This window comes from Lontra canadensis, unplaced genomic scaffold (genome assembly GCF_010015895.1).
Source record: "Lontra canadensis isolate GAN:19392208 unplaced genomic scaffold, GSC_riverotter_1.0 scaffold25, whole genome shotgun sequence".
Taxonomy (NCBI): domain Eukaryota; kingdom Metazoa; phylum Chordata; class Mammalia; order Carnivora; family Mustelidae; genus Lontra; species Lontra canadensis.
Window position 1 is genome coordinate 1951504 of NW_022631019.1, and position 20907 is coordinate 1972410.

The following is a 20907-nucleotide window of genomic DNA, read 5'->3' on the forward strand; positions in this document are numbered from 1 at the left end:
CCAGGCAGGACAAGCAGAATGAGAAGGAATGGAAGGCGGGGAGCCTCCAGGGAGCGTGGCGTGGGGACCACAGTGGGAGCCCCGTGATTCCGGGCTCCTTGGCAGGAACCCCTGCCCACGAGTGTATGGACAGGAGCCCGCCACGCTCAGGAAGGAGAAAGAGGCTGAGAAGATGCAGAAGGGGCCCAGCCCTGCTCCAGAAGGGGAGGGGAGGGGAGCAGAGGCTCACAGCCTGCCCCAGGCGTGCCCGGATTCAGGGACCAGGGTGGTCCCCAAGCAGGCAAATTTCACAAAGTCCCAGAGAGAAGGCAAAGCTTTGCCACACCTGAGAGGCCAGCCAGGTTCCTCTGAGGAGGGCAGGGTGGGCTGGCTTCTCCCCACAGACACCCTCCCTTCCTGGCCCTCCTCAAACCGCAGGGGCCAGCTGCCCCCGGGGAGGGTTCTGCAGCAGCCCTCCGGTCACTCTCCCATGCCCTGTCCCCATGCCGGGGCACCTGCGTGACTCCTCCTCAGGGCCTGGCCCCCCAAGGCCCCGAGGATGGCTGCAGCCTTGTTGGTTCCCCATAGGCCCCACAGGGCCAGGGGTGAGCTCCGGAATGATCTCTTCTGGGGAGTTCCCAGCGCTTCACAAGCACAACCTTGGCCATCTTTTCCAGGTGCAGGGGAGAGGGGGCGGGATGGGGGAGGGAACAGACAGACCCGAGCGTCAGCCCAAGTGGCCGTGGGCCCCTGCTTCCCATCTGGGGAGGGAAGGCAATTCCCAGACGACGACGAGAACACAGCTCTGCGGGACATCTGCCCCTGGGTCCCCGGATGATGGCCCCAAGGTGAGGAAGCGAAGATGGGAAAAGCCAGGCTGGGAGGGAGGGAGAGACAGCCAGCCTCACCGAGCTGCTCGGCCGCACACACCCCTGTCCAGAGGTCAGGCTACCGAGGGGCGTTTGCATCACGTCTGTTCTTACAGGCTCCCCTTGCGAACCCCGCAGCGGGCCTCCGAACACAGGTCCCCCTGGCCTCCGTGCTTCCTGGCGCGCAGCTTGGAGCCCCGCAGCCTAGGACCGCAGCCAGCTGGAACTCCAGTGCATGAGGACACCGTCTCCTGTCCCGACCCTGCTCCCGCCAGCCCAACCAGTAGCCTTGGGCCAGCCGCGTGCACTGAGCAGTCATGCCAGGCCCCAGGAAGGAAAGCCAACCACTCTGCCATAAGAAATTCACTTCCGAGACACAAACAGATACATAAAGATGGGTCGCAGGGTTTTGAATCTGGACATGGCCAGCCAGTGGGAGCCAAAGAACCAGCCACGGGCTCCCACAGGTCCACAAAGGCCTCCTGAGCCCCAGGGCTGTGTCAGTGGGACTCGCCCCAGCACCCCTCTTCTCTTAGCCTCCCCCAGAGGCCTGTCAGGTGGCTCAGGAAAGCCACAGAGGGTGGGGATGCCTGTGCCAGGCCCTGCGGGCTCATCACATCTCCCCCAAGGGAAGCATGGCAGGGGGCACAGCGCCAGTGTGGGCCAAGCACTTTCTGGGACACACTGGCTGTTCTCTGCCCCCTGCCCCCCCGGATCGTCTGGGGTGCGAGGAGCAAAGAGCGAATTCTGTCACCTTGCTGGGGTCTCGCAGAAGGGTGCCCTCCCTCCTGCCTTCCCCCGGCCAGCAGTGCCCGCTGTGGCCGTGCTGCATCCCGGGCCCACACTGGCTGCTTCAGAAACAACCAGAGACAGCAGAGCAGAGCAAGGCGTACCCCGAGGTGTCACAGAACTCAACACGCCTGGGGCGATCTGAGAATAGACGCCCCACCAAGAAAGAGGGACACGGGCCCCCAGAGGGGCAGCGACCCCTACCACGTGGACAGCTCCGTGAGGAGGAAGAAAAGGAGGACGGAGCAGAGGGGAGAGGCGGCTTTGGGCGAGCATGAAGCAGGAAGAGAAGGCGGTCTCAGGCAGTCCACTAGTTGCTGGTTTGAAATGCTTGCCCCGGCCAGGCCTGAGGCTTCCTGGAGCCCCAGGTAAGCAGGCCAAACTCACAGGCGTTTGGATCCGCTCCTTGGGGGGCTCAGGGAAATGGGCCCAGGGAGGTGACAAGCAATTTCCATGAGCGTGCTGAGGCAGAACCCGCCTCTTAAGGAGGGGCTCTCTGTCCTCATGGGCTCAGCTGCTGTCCCCCTGACCGGCACCCTGGAATTCCCAGGAGTCGGGGCTTCTGGAAGTCCCTCACTAATGCTGCAAAGAGCAGGCAGGCTGAGTGACCAGACCCCACTGTGAGAGCTTTTCTGAGGCTGCAGCTGCCCTTAGACTAACTCGCTGGGACCGCAGGAAAGTGTCCAGCAGAAGTCATGCGGAGAGGCGGGACTCGGGCCACTCACGTTTCTGGATGCAAAGACCCCCTCTTCCTTTGGAAAGGCCACAGGGAAACCTTCCTGCTTGAGGGAAAGCAAGACCCAGGGTAGGGGCCCTGGGGCCAGGACTTGCCCTCCCCCAGCTCTGCCTGGAAGTGACCATCCTGCACGGCCAGGAGCTGGGCAGGAGTCCCTAACCCAGGCCAGGCCACTCTCCTGCCCTGCTGCAGCTTTCCACAGCCTGTCACCATCAGGCAGGCCCCGGCCCGACACCCTGCAGGAGCCCTGGGGTGGGGGCAGCCTGCGGGTGGCTCTCCTTCTCTTCCCCGGCTCGCTTTGGCACTAGCTGTCCGTTGAGGCCAGCGCAAGGACTGATCTGCTGTTTAAGAGAGACCGCTAAACGGCCCATTGGGGAATCATCTTTCAAAACTGAATTCATCTCAGCTGGCTCCCTGACCCTGTCTTCCTGCCCATTCTGGTACTGAATTCCTTCTCCTGTCTCTCCGCCCCAGCACGCACGTGTTTAATACATAAACCACGTCCAGGGGCCCCCTGTCTGGGCGCACCCGCCCCGGCACAGGCCCCCCCAGGCCCCAGGAGGCAGGCTTTGGAAGGATGTGAGAACCGTCTGCTTCCTTCCTGCCTTCTCGGAGCCGTGGCCAGCCAGACCCTGCCCGCAAGGACCCCGAGGGGAGCGCAGCCTCCGCCGGCGCGCGCGGGGACGCGCATTACTGAGGGGAGGGAGACGGCGGGAAAGGGAAGGAGGAGGCGGCCCTGCTACCGAAGCGCCCCCAGACTCAAGCCCCGACCCTCCCAGTTACGGCCAAGCGCCCGACTGTGTCAGAGCCCCAGGGACAAAGCTGCCCAGCGGCTCCCGCCGTCCAGCGGAGCCCTCCCCGCCCGCTACTCACAGGCCCGGCTGCAGGCGGAGTAGGGCGCCCGCGGGCCCCGCCGGGAGCAGCAGCACCAGAGCCAGGGCCACCGCGCGCCCCGCCGCCCTCGCCTCCGGAAGGGCCGGCATCGTGCCCGCGGCCCCGCGCCGGGTTCCCCGCTCCGGTCCCCGCTCACAGGAGGCCCCGGCGGGCCCTCGGAGCGGCCGCCTCCACGTGCGCCATGGCCCGGGGACGCGCAGGGCGCAGCCGCAGGTGCCCGCGAGCCCCGGGCGCCGCAGGTGCGGAAGGTCCGGCTTTCCCGCCCGCCCGCGTCCGCCTAGCGCCACACTGCGCGCCCGCCTTTGCCACGCCCCCGGCCCGGACCCCCGCCCGGGCCCCGCCCCCCGCCCTGACCCCGCCCCGGCCCCTCCCAGTTCCCCGCGACCAGCCCCGCCCCCAGCCCGCCTGGGGTCCTCGCGCTCCCGCACCTCCCAGGCTGCAAGTCCCAGGTACCCTACGACCGAGGGGCCAACTCCGACGGACCTCGGACCCAGGCGCCCGTCTTTAGGGGCCGCCCGCAGCCCTCCGTCCCCCGTGAGCCTCGGCGACGCTCCATCCTTTGCCACCCGGGTGCCCCGACCCCTGCCTTGCCGGGCAGAGGGTGGAAGGGCTGGGGTGTAGCCTCTGCAGCCCTCCGTGTGCCTCTGGACACTGCCCTTTGGACACCCACACGGCTGATCACCGACCACGCCCTGGACCGTCTGCTCTGACTCTGCGCGGGTGTTCTTGGCCAGCGGCCTGCGGTGGCAGATTGCGGGGCTCTGCAGAGGCCGTGCAGGGCAGGAGTGTCCGTCTGGAGGATTTATCTCCCCCCATTTAAACCTGGTTGGGGGCACCTGGCTGGCCCGGTCAGGAGAGCACGAGACTTTTGATCTCCGGGTCTTGACTTCAAGCCCCATGTTGGACGTGGAGATTTCTCAAAATCAACCAGCCAAGCAACCGGCCTGGTTTTGGTTTGGAATTCACCAACTCCAGGGGTGAGGACCAGGTGCTCCAGGGTCCAGGGCATCCCTGGGGTGGAAACAACCTGCTCAGGAGGTTTTTGAAGAGCAGGGGAAGGGGCTGGGTAGAACCAGACGAGGGGCCAGCAGGGAGGCATCCCGTCAGTCACACACGGTGCGGAGGGAGGGCCCCTGCCAGGCCCAGCTGCAGAGCCCCACCGGCGGCGAGGCTCGTGTCCCTATTTCTTGGCCCACCACTTCACGTGGTCCGGGTGACTGGCCCTCACCTCGCCCTCACACGGAAGCACAGGATCCCTGGCTGGGGGCGGGGGGCTTGGGAGGAGGGACCAGCCGCTGTCTAGCTCCCGGCCCCCCGGCCCCGCCAACTCTCTGAGCCCTCATCACCACATGGAGGGTTAGTGTCATCTGGGGACGGAGGCTGCCAGGCCACCCCCGATGCCCCTGTTGCGCAGATGGGGAAACTGAGGTCAGAGCAGGGAAGAGCACCCCTAAGCCACCCAGCCCGTGAACTGCAGATCTGAGAACCGGACACAGGGGTCTGGCTCTGGGGACCTTAGGTAAACCCTCTACTGTGCTGCCTCTAAATCCGAGGAAACCAGTAAAGCACACAGAGTAGACAAAGTGCGGCGCCGTGGGGGTGCCCCGTCAGCTCCGGCGGCCGGAACAGAGCACCACAGACCCCGCAGGCTAAACACAGACACTTCCTCCCAGTCCCCTGGAAGTCCAAGATCAAGGTGCCAGCTGCCGGGTCCAGGTGAGGACCCTCTTCCTGGCGTGTGGAAGCAGCACGCCTTCTCTCCGTCCTCACCTGGTGGAGGCCGCATCGGGCGGAGAAAGCTCTCTGGTCTCTTCCTCTTCCTTTTTTTTTTTATTTTAAGATTTTATTTATTTATTTGACAGAGATCACAAGCAGGCAGAGAGGCAGGCAGAGAGAGGGGAAAGCAGGCTCCCCGCTGAGCAGAGAGCCTGATGCGGGGCTCGATCCCAGGACCCTGAGATCATGACCTGAGCCGAAGGCGGAGGCTTTAACCCACTGAGCCCCCCAGGTGCCCCTGGTCTCTTCCTCTTCTTAAAAGGCACCAGCCCTGGAGGATCAGGGCCCGTACGACTTCACTGACCTTGATTACCTCTGGAAAGGCCCTGTTCCGAATACGGGCACACGGGGAATTAGGGCTTCAATGTGTGGGTTTGGGAGGGACACAGTTCAGTCCGGAGCAGGGTGAGTTCACGGTCTCCTGAATCCCCCACTCCCACCTGCCCCCTCTGTGCAGCCTGGAGGCAGAGGGCAGCTCAGCCCTGGGAGGGGCCACGGTGAATCCACGCTGTTGGCGCCAGAGATGGGGGCCATCCCGTGTGCCCGTTCCGTGGCCAGTCTCCGAGCGGCTGCTGCTGAAGTTCGTTCCTAACCCTGCTCGTTTGCCCCAGAAGAGATACGAATGCAGTCTCCTGCAGCGTAGCGTGGGGGTCTGCAGCAGGACCTTGGGTCGGGCCCTCTGCTGAGCTGCGTACCCCCAGATGGCTCTCATGTCCTGTGTGTGGCCCTGGACATGGTCTTTCTGTTCCTCAGTCCTCGTGTGTGAACCAGAGACGGCAGAGCCGCGCCTCCGAAGTTGGTTCCCACTCAGCCTGGACTCCGACTGCTGCTCGGTGAACGAACCCCACCGCAGGCGCTCCCTCCCCCATCCCCAGGCCCGCACACAGTGGCAGGAAAGGCGTCCGGCTCCAGGGTGGTGGAGACCGCCCGTTCCAGCAAGAGCAAACACCACACCATTCACACCAGTGACCGGGGGTATCGTGGGCTGCATCATGTCTCCAAAAGAATAGATCCATGTTCTAACCCCCAGTATCTGCACACAAGACTGATCTGGAAAAGGGGTCTTTGGGGACGTAATTAAGTGAAAGATGTTTGGGATGAAATCGCCCCGGACCCAGTCACAGGTGTCCTTATGGAGACCAGAGGGAGACTTGGGACTACGAGTGAAGGTCACAGCAACCCCTAGAAGGGAGGAAGGGGAGAGGCCTGGACAGTCGTCCCTTGGTGCCCCCAGAGGCAAGCAGCCCCGTCCGCACCTGCATTTCACGTTTCTGGCTTCCAGAACCGGAGAAGAAGGGCCGTCCATTTTAGCCACCGCATCTGTGAATGTTTCTTGCAGGCACAGGAAGCCAGTGCAAGGCGCGCAGACCGGGGACTGTCCGCGGGGCCCCTGGCCTAGAGGGGAGCTGGCCGGCCACAGGGCATGCTGGGGGCCCCTCCCGCCAGGATCTCAGCAGCTCTCAGACGCTGGGAGAGCAGAGGTTCCTCTGGAAGCCGAGACCTGGAGATACGGAAACTTGTCACAGGACACGCTGTCTGCGGGGCGGCCCTGGCATTTCTCAGGAACAAGGTCGTATGTGTCCCCTTCCCCGTGCGGGCTGTGCTGACCGGAGCCAGCACCGATCCCCAGTGTGCGTTCCGAGACCTCCCGGTCCTAGCTCACCCCAGGGCAGCTTCTCAGAGCCAGACCCTCTCACGGATCCCGCATCTTGCTTGGGCTGCAGGTGCAGAGACAGCCCTCAGGGCACCTGGGCCCAGCAAGGTGGGCGTCTTGGAGGAGGCAGAGCAAAACCAACGTTCTGGTCGAGAGCGGGTGTGACAGACGTGGCCACCAAAACAAGGCGGCTTCTAGAAACCACAAGACAACTGTCCCTTCGATTCCCCAAATCTGCTGATTTGCCTTAAAGCCATGTTTGGAAACCTGCCTCTGGGTCCCCAAGGCCATAGCCCCCCGTCTGCTAGGAAGGGTGCTTCTCTGTCGACCACATTGTCCCTGCTTCTGCTGGGACGGGCCAAAGCCTGTGGGCAGTCTGCAGGCACCACGTGATAGCTCTTCCATGAGTCCCTGCGGCCACGGGGACTCCCAGCCCCAGCCAGCCCCGCAGGCAGCCCCAGTCCCACCCTGGAGGGAGGGGTCTCACCCAGGGTGCGTTGTCTCTGGAAAGTGAGCTTGGCCCATGGACCCTGTGAACAGGAACATTCTCTGGGCCGTGTGCTAACCTCCACCGCGGGGAGCCTGCACACCCAGAGCCCTGAGATCCCACGCGTGGGGCTCCTGTTTGCACCAGCCTGGCCCCTCGTGCCCCTGACCGCTGCTTCCATTCGAGACAGACATCAAAGGTGGGGCGCCCTGATTTCATAAAACACTAAACCACAACATCTGGAAGTTAAGATAAGAATCCTCACTTCCCAGTCCTCCTGGGAAGAGAAGAAGAATTATGTTTCCATCTCCCGCTGTGCAAGGCGCTCGGGTTTGAAGGCCCTGGGCGTGTGGGCTACTCTGCCACCTGCTGTCCAAAGTCCCCAGGAAGAAGTACTGCACACCCAGGGGGACCCAGCCAGGAGCCTCCGTCCCCTGTCTCACGACCAGCGGTTTCCGAGGGAAACCCTGTTGTCGTTCATGTACAGATGGGCCACCTGCTACGGCAGTCGTGCCCCCCAAACAGATCCGTCAAGTCCTAACCCTGGGCCTGTGAAAGGGGCCTCGTCTGGACATGGGGTCTGCGACATCAGACAGGTTCTCGTCCAACGTGACCGGTGTCAAGAAGAGACACGGGGAGACACACGGGGGAGGCGGCCGTGGGACCCCAGAAGAAAGGTTGTCGGGTTGCAGCTCCAGGCCGAGGATGCTGGGAAGGCCAGGAAGGTTTCCCCTACAGGCCTCTGAGGGAGGGCAGCCCGGCAGGCCCCTGGGTCTTGGGCCTCCGGGCTGCAGAGCTGAGGACGAGTCCTGTTGTGTTAGCCCCGGGGTGTGGCAGGTCGGCGAGGCCGCCTGGGAACCCTGCACCAGCAACCAGGCTCCACCCTTCCTCTGTGGTCCCCTGAACTATGGGCCCGCAGGGTGCCCCCCACACCCACCAAAGGCTCAGGCACCCTGGCCAGCGTCCTCATGCCCGATGCCACCGCCATCCTGAGAAACTCTGGGCCTACCGTCTCACGGGTGCTGGGCCCCACGTGCCCGGTCTTTCCTCCCAAGACGGAGACTTGGGGTTGCCGCCAGGCAGAAAGTTCTGTTCTTTCTGTGGCGTCTCGGTTCCAGCACCCCACTCGTGGTCCACAGCACCCAGATGTCCGGCTCTCGCTTTCCCTACACGGTCTCGCTCCAACCGGGCCCCCACGTGTCATCCCTCCAGCCGCTGGGTCCCAGGCCGGCCCCGGTACACAAAGCCGGAAGAGACAGAGAGAGGCCGATGCTCCAGGTGGGCAGGGAGCAGGTGTGACAAGCAAGGGGACTTCTTGGCCACTGGGAGTCGAGGCACCCCGCACCTGCTCACCAGAATCTTAAAGCTCAGAGAGGCCTCCGCGGGGCTCAGTCACCGGTATCCTCGGACAGTCTCAAAATCCACACTACCTCCCGGCCACGTCCCTGCAAGCAGCTCCCACCATGGGAATGGGGAGCCCAGCGCACGTCCCAGTGACAGGGCAGGGTGAGGGCCAGCTCCAGGGACAACCGGCGGTCACAACTCCCGGCCCTCGGTGACCGTGACCGGCTCTTGCGATCTCACATGCCCCTCTTCCGCAGTGGACTCTCGGTGGCCAGTGAGAGGAGCCGCGAGCGAGGACGTGGCTCATTCAGGGGCTCTCTGGCCGCACTGCAGGCAGGGGCCCCTGACACAGCCCAGGCCCATGCCAGAGAACACACAGGTTAAGACAGTAATTCCCGAGATAACAACCTTTTTCCAGCAAGAGCCCCGTGATCTGAAGCCTGGGTTTAGTCACTGCCCCCAGCCGGTGGTCAGAGCACTCCCGGCCTTCACCTGGGTCCTCGGTGTGACTTAACGAGGAGGACTCGTTATGGGACTCATCAGGTCCAAACACAGGAACTCTGGATGCCGGCGCGGGCGCCTCCCCTAGAGGCAGTGGAGAGGTTTGAGGCCTCCCGTTCTGGACGACGGCCTTCTCTCCGGGGCCCCACCGGCCTTGAATGCCGTGTGGTGGGTGAGTTTAGCGAGGCTGGTCCTGTGCTGTAGCTCCGGGCCCAGGGCTGGGGCTGAACGATCGTCCTGTAAGCAACGGAGTGAGCCCACCTGGCCTCGGGGAGACGGAGCTGCGGCTTCAGGGCCTGGACTCGGGGGTGCCCACCACGGAGCTGGCGGGAAGGCAGCCCAGTCAGGCATGAGGAGCTGGCCGGGGGCAGGCTGTGGCCAGGACTCGGTGTGCGGTCCGTGCCGGCTACACTGCGTTTCCTCAGGTTGAGTGTGTGGCCTAATAACAGGGCCCCCGGGAGAGCGAGTGGTGGCCCAGCCCTTCCAGCAGGACAGCCCGTTGCCAGCCCGGCCAGCCGCACACCGTCAGTCAGGGTTGGGAACCTCTGCAGGCGTCCCAGTCTGGGCTGCGGGGGTGATGGATCCAACCAGGGAATCGCTGAAAAGTATTAAAATGTCAGCGAGGTGACATTACTGGTCAGTCACCTCATCTGCGGCTTTGCTCGTCCGTCTCTCCTGTCCACCACCCCTGCTGCTGCGGGTTATAGGGACGGGGGAGCCCCCACGTCATAGCCTTTGAACCCCCATCGCCGTCTAGGTGCTCTGCTTCTCCGATGCGGGCAGCCTGGCTCACGCGGGGCCAGGACAGCGTGGGTCGGGCCAGAGGCGGCATCTGCACATGCCCGGGGCATATGGAACCCTCGCTCAGAGGAGCGGCCAATACTATCCATGTGCCGGTACCCTGTGAGCTGGGGATTCTGGCCGATGGCCCTGGACTCCTCCAGCATCACCCTGAGTCGGGTCACAGACACATAGGACCGGGCGTCCCTGCACTGACCAGGTCGCTGGACTTCAAGGGCAACCCAGCATCCTTGGTGTCTGGGGGCTGCCACGGCCCCAGCCCTGGCTGCTGCAGCCACTGAAGCGTTACTTGCTGGGGCTTATTCCCAGGCTGGGGCATCATCTTCCTGAGGAGCCAGGACAGGGAAGACAGTGAGGGCCACCAAGGCTCCGGCAGCCACGCCACGTGTCTTTTCGCATATCCTGACCTACAAAGTCTTACTCAGGATCACCACCCCTCGGCTTTCCACTGTCGGAGCCGTGGGGTCCGTCGCTGTAGAACAGCCTCTGGCACGCAGGGCCGATGGCTGGGGCCCGCGAGGGATTGCCCACCAGACCGCAGGCTGCTTGGTCTGTCCCTGTCGCCACCCAGACGGGGTCGGTGTTGGGTAGGGCAGTAACGACAGGCGGTGTGGGCATGTGGATGGACGGACGGCCTTGACAGAACTGCCCGCACTCCAGGCGGAGCTGGCCCCCCACAGGCTGCAGGGGCCACCCCGGCGACAGGGGTGCGGGTGTCTGGGGCAGCTGCGGGCTTCCCCCCGGGGCCTCATAGTGGCTGCGTTTCTGGGGACCGTGGGCTGCTGGACAGGGCGCGCCTCCACTGAGAACAGGCGTGCCACGTGGCCAGCATGGGGCTCTGCGCCACAGCGGAGGTGGCCACTGGAAGATGGTCTCGTCACCCCCCCACTGGGCAGGCAAGTCCCCGCCACGCCAGGCAGTTCATTAGCGAGAGGCTCCTGGAGGAGCGCCGTGTGCACCGCTCAGGGCTGGCGCTCCGCGGGGTCTTTGTGACTCTGGCCCTTTCCAGAGCAGCCGTCAGAGTCCTCGGGACCCCCCTGTTGTCTCGGCCACGGTGCCCGAGCCATACCCACCGGAGTCCCGGACGGCCTCAGTGCGAGGTATCCCGGCTGCCACGATGCCCACAGCTCAAACCAGCTCCCCTGGCGTTTCTCCCCAAGGCTGCTGTCGGGCCCGCCTTCGCACACCTGCCCCTGCTTCCCCAGGCGGCATCAGGTGGGGAATGAAAGTCCTCCCAGGCCCCCAAGTCCCCCCCAAGCCCTGCACCTCGTTCCTGTTCTTAGGGCACGGGCAGGCCAGCATCTTCTCCATCACAGATTCTGGGGACATGTGCATGTCACCTCACCGGACAAGCCCCCAAACTTTATGGGGGTGCCTGGACCTTGAATGTTTGTGGTCTGTCATGGGGACGTGTTCACAGTCCAACCTGCCCCCTCACAGACGCTCCAGCCAGGCCCACGGAGTGTCTCACAGGTGACCACTGAGTCATCGATGAAATGCGCCCATTTCAGGAGTGTGGGGAGGGAGAGCAGGGACAGGCGCGTGGGGTGGGACTGGCAGGGAGCCTTGGGGAGGCACTGGAGAGACCTCGGTTCCGGCCCCTCCATGTGAAGACACGTGGGCTGTAGTTACCAGAAGCCGGTCCTCCCGGGGTCTCTTCCATGCGTTTCCGTGACGATGAAGCCCGTTTGCAGAAACACTCCGGCAAAGCAGTGGAGAGAAGCCGTGACCGCGTGCGGAGGAGAGAGCCGGGAGGAAGGGCCGTGGCCGGAGATGCGCTGAGAGCTGTCTGTGCTGCACTGACCAGCCGAGCGCGGCGCGCCTGGGACGCGCGTCTTACAGTCACCACGGCTGCCGTTATGCCGGGACACAGTGGATTCTTGGGGATTTTACAGAAACGTAGACAAGACAAGTTCGGTGTCTCTTCTAGCTTGACCGTGCTTCCCGGGGAGTCAGCGTGTCTGTGAGCCTCATTAGTGTGACCTCTCTCTGCGAAAAGGAGAGAGAACACATCTTTGGGGATGGTCCAGGGACCTCGGCAGAAACCCCAAACTTAGTTCAAAGTCAATAAGACTTCTTTTAGAATTTGACTTTTGGGGTCTGAGGTCACTGGGAAACAATACCATTGAATCAAATTGATAATGAAAGGCCTCAAAGGCAAATCTAGAAGGTTATACAGTTATTAATAAACAACGGTTCTACTGGAGAAGACTCCGTTTTCTTGAGCAATCACAGACCCGATAGAGACAGTAGGCGGCCCAGGAAATCACTGTGATACAACACAGAAGCCGTCTCCTGGCAGATAAATCCAGAGGCTCTTATTTTTATTTTTTTTAAGATTTTGTTTATTTGTTTGAGGGAGAGAGGGAGCACGAGCGGGGTGAGGGGCAGACGGAGAGGGAGAAGCAGACTCCCCGCCGAGCAGGGAGCGGGTCGCCGGGCTGGATCCCAGGACCCTGAGATCATGCCTGAGCCGAAGGCAGACGCCTCACCCACTGAGCCCCCCAGGTGCCCCAGGATGAGTTCAAAGGTAAGGAAAAACCTTTCACAATCCCACCAAGAAAGACCAATAGTCCAAGAAAACTTTGTCCTGTTACCAGACAAAAGAAAACTTGCCATTTTATATACGTACATTAGCGACATCAAAGCTGCTTCTGTAGGACAGTTTAGAAAGCCCCTTTTCAAGTAAATTTGGGCAGCAGCCTCAGACGTCGGGAGATGTCGCCCGCCTGGAGCCCTCATCTGCAGACGCCCGGAGACACACAGACACGGACGTCCCAGGGTCACTCGAGCTCGGAGCCGCCGAGCCTGGCCGGGTGTTGCGCAGACGGAAGGCGTCCGGAACCTGCTCTCATGGCTGAAGCTTTCCCTAGCACGTGTGGGGGAGACGTTTCAGATCGGTCCTCGCCCCTGAGCCACCGGGGCCGGCGAGGGGGCCTCCGAGGCGGGGTCCATTCCCCTGCGGGGCCGGGCGACGGTGGGCAGCGCCCCCGTTATCCCCGGGAGCCTCCACTTCGGACATGATGAGATTTACAACCTGAAGAGACGGAGAGAACGCGCTTTCTAGGGGTTTCGGCGTCTGTTTCTCTGGTCCTGGAAGTCTAGCGTAATGAGCATGTGGAGTTCTCCGCGGCGCCGGCATCGGGCAGCCCGGGGCCCTCCGTGCGCGGTGGGTCACAACCCTCTCGCAGGCCTCACTTTCTCAGGGATCCCACCGGCTAGCATTCCTCTCGGGCTCCGTCGCAAGCACCGGGACCTCCGTAGGTGGCAGCTTGCGCCCTCCTAGCTTTGCCAGACTGAGCGTTCTCGTCTGCTGGCCGGAAGCCAGACGTGGTGGGTGCCCCCACAGCCTCCCCTCTGCTCCCCGCCCAGCTTTCTGGCCCGACCTTCAGCCTCTAGCTGGGCCTCCCTGTCCCTCTAAAGTCCCCACAGGGGAGGCGAGTCCACTGCACAGCCCCAGGCCTCCGTCGCCAGCCACCGTGCACACCGCACCCCTTCCCCAGAGTGTGGGACCCACCGCGGATCTCCGGGCCTCCTGCACTCAGGAACCCGAGGCGGCCCACAGGCGTCTCACGGACAGGCCCCCTCCCCACACAGAGGTCAGGGACACCCGCGCAGGACATCTCTCCTGTCCCTCCTGGTGCCCCCATGTTTCGGGGTCAGGCAGAGCGGGAGAAGGAGGCGGGCACTGCAGAAGGTGGGGCGGCGGTTTCTGGAAGGGGTTGACTCCCCTGCGAGGCTTCTCCTGGGCGCCACCAGCCAAGGAGATCGCCACACCCTCCTGACGCTAAAGTTGGTTCAGGGGCCTTCCCGGGCTCTGCTCTTCCCACCACACTGTGATGACCTGAACGCCACCGCCTGACCTCAAGGCTGCGGCCCTGGAGGAGACTCCTGCCGTGGGAATGGGGCAGAGCGTGTGTCCCAATGACAGGGCAGCGTGAGGGGCCAGCTCCAGGGTAACCCGCGGTCACATCCTCTCCATGACCTCCTCTGACATCTGCCCTGCCAGTCACCAGTCCCTGTCAGACCCGCTGCCGCCTCCAGCCAGACTGGAAACGCAGCCTCAAGGACCACCGCTCTGACAGTGCTGGACACCCTCCCCCTTGACCCCCCGGACACGCCAGCAACGCCCAGCCCTGCCTGTGACAGTCCCCTGCGACCCAGGGTCTCCTGTCCTCTGGCAGCCTACCCCGTTCGCTCCCAAGTGGGGTGAAAGGCTCACCGCTTTCATCCTTGGCAAATACTCCTGATGGGACCTGCCCTCCCGTCTCCCTTGTCCTGCACCCCAGCGACTCAGCGACATGCCTATCGCCTGCTCTCTAGTCTAGTCCAGCCGCTGGTGCCTCCCACGCCCAGTGGCTGCCCTGTGGAAGGGTTCGGTGCAAAGCCCCGAGGCCCCCAGCCATCCAGGGACCCCCATGCTTGCATCTAATCAGCCCCCTTGCTCCTCCCAGCGCCTTTACCCAAAGTGCCAGCTCCCCCTCCCCACTGGAAAAGAGAGATGCTCGTCCTGTCCCTGCCAAGACTCACCTCTCTCCACCTTGTCTTTGAGCAGAGAGTGTCCTCCTGCCATAAGCGCACCCCAACCCCTGGGTCCCGGGTCCTGGTTCCCTCAGCATCGCGACTGGTCAGGCCCTTGTCTGCCTTCCCCTGCCCTGCACGGCGCTCGCCGGCCATCTCCATGGGCTGGGCTGTCGGGGCACAAACGCTGATGGAGGGCTGTTCAGACGGGTCCCCTCTGTACCAATCAGCTCCTGTAAGCCTCCAGACGACGACCTGTGAACCAGGTTTTGTCAGTCCTGCTGTCCAGATGAGAAAGGGAGGCGGGAGGTTAAGTGACGGGTCCACAGTCAGCCCTAAGTACGTACCGATAGGCCAGAACTCAGACCCAGGGCAGGCGGGGCACTCGGGGGCTGATTGTCCACCCCCCACCCCCACCACGGGAAACACCTGCCCGCTGGCAGCCTTGTCCCCTGGACTTTGGTTCTCCCCTCCCACGCTGGGGAGATGTCCCTGGAGGTCACTGTCCCGGGAACCCACTGCTTTGTCACTGTGTCAGTGGAAGGACTCCTGTCTGCCCACCCCTCGAGGGAGTCCCTGGCACGGGAGCAGATTGTGGGGGGCGGGAGCACGGGCTGGGAACTTCAGGAGGTCTTAGCTTCTGGCTGATGCGTGGCCTTCAAAAAGTGACCACCTCTCTGGGACTGTTTCCTCCTCCGTAAAAGGGGGCAACACCGCCCCCCATGCATGCGTGTTGGGAGCAGAGGCAATATTTGTGCACATACTGGCACTTGGGACCAGCATGAATAAGGGGGACGGGTGACACTGACCGGGCCTGAACCTGGTCCTGGCGGAGGGCCTAGACACACCACAGACATCCACTCATTTCAGCCTCCCAACAGCCACTGGAAGTAGGAACGGCCATTACCTGTACTCAACAGAGAAGGAAACTGAGGCACAGAGCGCTTCACTGTGCCAGTCCTCGTGGACAGAGGTAAGAGGGGCCAGGACCCTGCTGGACCCTGCAGGACCCTTCAGGACCCTGTGAGAGGAGGCTCAGACAGAGGGCCTCCCGAGCCCACAGCTGCCAGCCTGGACGGGTCCCTGGCTCTACTGCGACTCCCCTCCATATGGAGAGGGGACCCAAGAGAGGGGTCAGAGGGCACTGGCCCAAGCGGCTCAGTCCCTCTAGGGCCTGATTTAGGTCCACCCCACAGGGACTGGGCAGAGAGGCTCCGCCCGGCTCTGGCTGCCACCTTCCCCCAGGGACGGGCCCAAAGAGGGCGTCAGGGCCCCAGGGTCAAGAGAAGGCAGGGGCCTCTGTCCCACCCGACCTCAGCAGGCCCGAGCGGGTAGAAGCACTGTGCTCCCAGGCTGGCACACCCACTCGGCATGTGTGAGAGCTCTGTGCTCTTCCACGGAGCAAACCATGTAAGCTCTTCCAGTATGGACAGAGCAGGCTGCTAGACAGGAGCCCCGGGGAGGCAGCGGGAGGCAGTGACTTCATGGTCTCCCACCTCCGGGGGCCGGCTGCCCCAGAAAGCAGGTGCCAGGCCTGGACTCTTCCTTCCAGCCCACAGGGACCCGCAGCCTCATTACACAATGTTCTTACTGCAGTTTCAGCCGGGGAGTGGGGGGCGGGGGGTGGGCTCAGCGGTTCTGGCAGGAACCTTGTAGGTCCAAAAACTCCCCTCACCCCCGACCAGTAGGAGTCGTCCCTCAGATGACCAGACGCAGCCTCCGTTGCCCTGGCTAGGACCCATAACCTCTGGTAACAGAAAAATCCCAAATCCCCCAGCCGCAGTGCCCGGCGCAGGTGTCCCCTCTGGGCCTGCCCGCTCCCCCAGCCTGAGCGTGTACTTGACGGACGGCTCTGCGCCTGCTCCCTTCCTCCCGGCTGTCTTTATTCAAGCGCAGATTCTCAGGTCAGTCTCTGGTGGGGGATCCAGGACCCGAGCCCTCCCACCGCACCAGGCAGGTTCTCTCCACATTCCGGGGCCCCAAGTCTCTGTAGAGGAGGACATCCCAGGGGGAGCGGTCAGTGGCGTCGAAGACCTGCTGTGCGCATCCCTGCAGCCCCCTTCTTTGGGGGAGGTCCTGGGGAACAGAAGGTTGGGCCATCCTTGAGTCGTGGATCACCTGTGAGGGCCTCCAGGGCCCAGCCAGCCCCCAGCCCTCTCCAACCTGGGGGGCGCACACAGTGGTGTGTGGCCATCCCGGGGCGCTGGGGAAACTTAAAGAACTCTGAAAGTGGCTATAAACCCAAGGCGCGAGCATCCGTAGAGGCCAGCGCCCGAGCTCTCCTAACGGAGGGGCATGGGCACGTGCATGCCGGGTGGCTTATTAGATGACAAGCAAAGAAGGAAGTAGTGAGGAGTCCCGGGGAATGGCAGCGTGCCCTGGGGCAGGGGGCCGTAACCGGTGCTGCAGGATGGACACAGCATGGGTGAGGCCAGACAGCTTTGGGGGTGGGGGGAGTAAGGGGGTGGCACAGTCCCAAGTGACCTGCCGGGTGAGGCTTTGGATGCACAGCCCCTGGGTTCCCCGAGGGGGACGGTGATGAAAACGGCCTGGGGCTTGTGGGGGCCAAGACCATGCCCTGGGGGGACCACAGAGCAGAAGCCTAGAGTGGCCCCGCTCCGGCCAAAGCCGTCACCCAGGAAGAACAGACGCAGTTCTAGGGTCCGGCGGACTAGAGCCGGGCTGGGACGCTTGGGGGCACGAGTCCTGCTCTGACCCTTGAGTGGCAGGAGCAAGTGGCCTGTGCCTCCGTGTCCCCTTCTGTGAGGGCCGCGGCCTGGGCGCAGGGAGGCCGCTGCTGCGCGGTCCGGAGCGGCTGGGGCGCAGGAAGGCCGCCCCCCGCCCCATAGCTCCGCGTCCGGGGCGCCCGGCCGTGCAGACCTTGTGGGCAGCGCCTCCAGCACCCTCGGCCCCTCCTGGCGTGCAGTCGCGTCGGGGACGCCAGGACCGCGGGCGAGGGGGCGTCGGAGAGGGGAGCGGGGGGGGGGCGGGTCCCGGGGCGGCGGCTGCGGGCATGGGGTGCCCGGGGCGGGGGGTGCCCGGGGCGGGGGCGGGGCCTCGGAGGGGGCGGAGGGAGACGGCGGAGTGAGGCGCGCGTCGGGGGACGGCGACCGCACGGCGGGGGCGGGGCCCGCGGGCGGGGGCAGTCTCCCCTCCGCGGGTAACTGGCGCGGGACTCCAAGCGCACCCTCTGCGTCTCCTTGGCAACCAGCTCCGGGGGGGGGCCCCCCTCCCCCTCGCGTCAAGAGGAAATGGGTGTGCGCGCGGCGTGCGCTTCCGGCGCGGAGAGGGGCGGGAGCGATTGTGAACTGGCGGCGGGAAGGACCAATCGCGGGAGACGGTTGGCGAAGAGCCAATTGCCGGGGCCGGAGGGGGCGGAGTACGAGGCGGGGCCTAAGGGGCCGAGCCAACCGCGGTGACCAGGGGGAGGGCCGGGGCGGGGCCGGCGCTGGGGCGGGGGCGGGGCCGGGGGCGGTGGCGACGGCGACGGGACTGCGGCCTCTTCCGGCCGGCTCTGGCGTTTGTGGTGCCTAGTGCGGCGTCGGGGTCGGGGGCGGCGGCAGGCCTGGCCATGCTGCAGCTGCGGGACTCGGTGGACTCGGCGAGCACGAGCCCCACGGCGGTGCTGGCGGCCGGCGAGGAGGTCGGCGCGGGCGGCGGCGGCGGGGTCGGGGGGCGGCCGGGCGCGGGCACGCCGCTGCGCCAGACGCTGTGGCCGCTCAGCGTCCACGACCCCACGCGCCGCGCCCGCGTCAAGGAGTACTTCGTGTTCCGGGTGAGGCGGGCTGCGCGTCCCGGGGAGGGGCCGGGCCGGGGCGGGGGCCGCAGGCGGGGCCGGGGGGCCGCGGCGGACGGAGCGTGACCGCTGCTGCCCGCGCAGCCCGGCACCATCGAGCAGGCGGTGGAGGAGATCGGCGTGGTGGTGCGGCCGGTGGAGGACGGCGACATCCAGGGCGTGTGGCTGCTGACCGAGTGAGCGGGGCGCAGGGGCGGGCGCGGGCGCGGGGGCGGGCGGGGGCGCGGGGCGGCGCGGTGACCGGCCGTGTGCGGGCAGGGTCGACCACTGGAACAACGAGAAGGAGCGGCTGGTGCTCATCACGGACCAGGCGCTGCTCATCTGCAAGTACGACTTCATCGGCCTTCAGTGCCGGCAGGTGGTGCGCGTGGCCCTGAGCGCGGTGGACACCATCTCCTGCGGGGAGTTCCAGTTCCCCCCGAAGTCGCTCAACAAGTAAGTCCGCGAGCGGAGCGCCCCGGGGCCTCGGCTCCCCGGCCGGCCACCCCCCTCCGCTCCCCGGCCGGGCCCACCCCTCCCCCCGCTCCCCGGCCGGCCCCGCAGGCCGCCTTGGGTCTGCAGATGCGAAAGCCGCAGCGGGGCGGCGCGGGGCTGCGGGCGCGGGTGCGCTGGAGCGAGAGCGGCGAGGCTCGCGGTGAAACGGAGCAGACCTGACCAGCACTTTATCTCTGGCCAGGGAGGGGTGACCGGTCCCGTCTGGCTCTGCTCTGGCTGAGTTCTAACGGAAAAAGGGTCGTGCGTCCATTTACACATGTCCCTGCACGTTAAACGTGAGAACAGTCGTGGCCCCTGTCAGGACGGAGTGATGGTGGACCGGGCGCAGCCTAGACCAGTCGGGGTGGGAGGCTTGGGCTGTCCGCCTCGAGCCGCTGCAGAGCCTGGGTTTGGGGACGAGGGCGCCAGCTCTCAGCAAGAACTTGGGGACAAAGCCCTGAAGTTGCCGGCGTGTCATTGGTGTGTGCAGCCCGCCCCAGAGTCTTCCCGTGGCCCCTTAACCTGCGGTAATCGTGGGAAGATCGGGGTCACCAGTACCCGGTCTGTCGCGTCCAGAGCGCGCGGCGCGTGCTGACCGGCGACCGCAGTTACTCCCGGAGCCGAGAGGTTCTTCTCTGCTGGAAGCGCCGCAGGTCTTGGCTGTGGCCGTGGAGCAGCATCCCGGTGTCACTCCCCACACCCGACCAGGCTGCCGGGAGCGCTGGGGCCTGCCGAGTGAGCTCGCTTCTTCTCCGTAGGCGAGAAGGTCTCGGGATTCGCATTCAGTGGGACAAGCAGAGCCGTCCTTCCTTCATAAACAGATGGAACCCCTGGTCCACCAACGTGCCCTACGCCACGTTCATAGAGCACCCGATGGCCGGTGCGGATGAGAAGACGGCCTCTCTGTGCCAAGTAAGACCCTAAGAGCCGCGCTTCCCAGCTGCCATGGCAGCGTTCTCACGCTGCCCTGCTCCCCACGGCGGCCACGTGTGGCTGTGGGGCATGTGAACGGTCATAGTAAACTGAGGAAACAGACTTCTAAGTTTTAGAAGTGTTAGCTTACGTTTAAATAGCCCCACGTGGCTAGTGGCTGCTGGTCAGTGTGGCTGTGCAGCCTGGCCCCTTGTGGCCACCATCGCCCTGCAGGAGGGCCCAGCGCGGTTCCAGGCAGTCTGTGTTCACCAGGAGAGGACGCCCCGTGGCCCCGGTAAGGCTGTAGCTGGACGCCACTCAGCAGCCGTGCACCGTGGCCTCGTCACTGGCCTGGCAGGTGGCAGAGGGATTAGGTGGGTCCCCACTGCAGATCTGCTGTGACGTGCGGAGGGCAAGGCCCTGTGCGGCTCATCACGTGTCCGCGTGAGCATGGGGCTAAGCAGAGAGCCACATCAAGAAGGCGAGTTGAGGGACTGTGAGGCTGTGGCTGCAAAGGCATCTCACGCAGGGGCAGCGAGGGGGGCTGGTGCAGAACTGGGTGGCGGTTTCCTGGTGTAGATCGCTGATCAGCAACATGTTTTCTCTCTCTTTAAAGTTGGAAAGCTTCAAAGCTATGTTAATCCAAGCTGTCAAAAAAGCCCAAAAAGAGAGTTCTTTGCCGGGGCAAGCCAACGGTGTACTGGTCCTGGAGCGTCCCCTCCTCATTGAGACCTACGTGGGATTGATGTCCTTCATTAACAACGAAGCTAAATTGGGCTATTCCATGACCAGAGGCAAAATAGGCTTCTAGACGCTGCCACAGGCAGACCAGGGAACTCGGGGCGTCAGACACGCGGGCTCTGCTGCCCCTGCAGGGTCCGGGCTGTGAACCCTTAGGGGTCTGAGCGCGATTAGAAAATAGTCAAATGAATTCTATGCTCTAGCTGAGTCGTGGACATCTGGCAGTAGGAGCTACGGACAAAAAGGAAGCTAGCTGTCCCTGTCTTGGCCGGTATTCCGTCTTCTAGAACCTGTTTCCGTGCTTTTCCTGGAGTGTCTGCATTTGGCTTCTCGTGGTCCTTCCCGCCCCAGCGCTCTGGCGTGTCAATAAACGTGCGGTCCCACCAGAACCTCCCTGCTGGCGCTCGCGCTGTGTGGACTGCTCCGTCCAGGGAGGTCCCTGAACCCCACTGCCCGTAGTTGCAAATACCTTTCTGTTTGGTGTCCAGTTTTGTATTTGGAGATTTTATCCGTTTTCCTAAAGCTAAACGCAGAACAAGCCAGACTGCTGAACTGCGAGACCGTCGGCCTCGTCCCATGCGAGAGAACGGCTGCTTTTGTGTGAATATGTGTTTGACCTGCAGCCACGCTTTT

General features: G+C 64.2%; 2 protein-coding genes across 2 annotated transcripts in view; one reads left to right on the plus strand and one right to left on the minus strand.

Moving 5' to 3' along the window:
• Nucleotides 1-3356, minus strand: part of MEGF6 (multiple EGF like domains 6) — an 81737-nt gene extending 78381 nt beyond the window's left edge. The window contains exon 1 of the mRNA XM_032863218.1: nt 3247-3356. Within this exon, the coding sequence (XP_032719109.1) occupies nt 3247-3356 (110 nt within the window). The remainder of the gene's footprint in view (nt 1-3246) is intronic.
• Nucleotides 3357-17889: 14533 nt separating this feature from the next.
• Nucleotides 17890-20740, plus strand: TPRG1L (tumor protein p63 regulated 1 like). The gene is made up of 5 exons (XM_032863220.1): nt 17890-18126; nt 18232-18323; nt 18406-18582; nt 19380-19533; nt 20150-20740. The coding sequence occupies exons 1-5, from the start codon at nt 17923-17925 to the stop codon at nt 20342-20344; spliced, it is 822 nt and encodes a 273-aa protein (XP_032719111.1). The 5' UTR covers nt 17890-17922; the 3' UTR covers nt 20345-20740.
• Nucleotides 20741-20907: the final 167 nt, after the last annotated feature.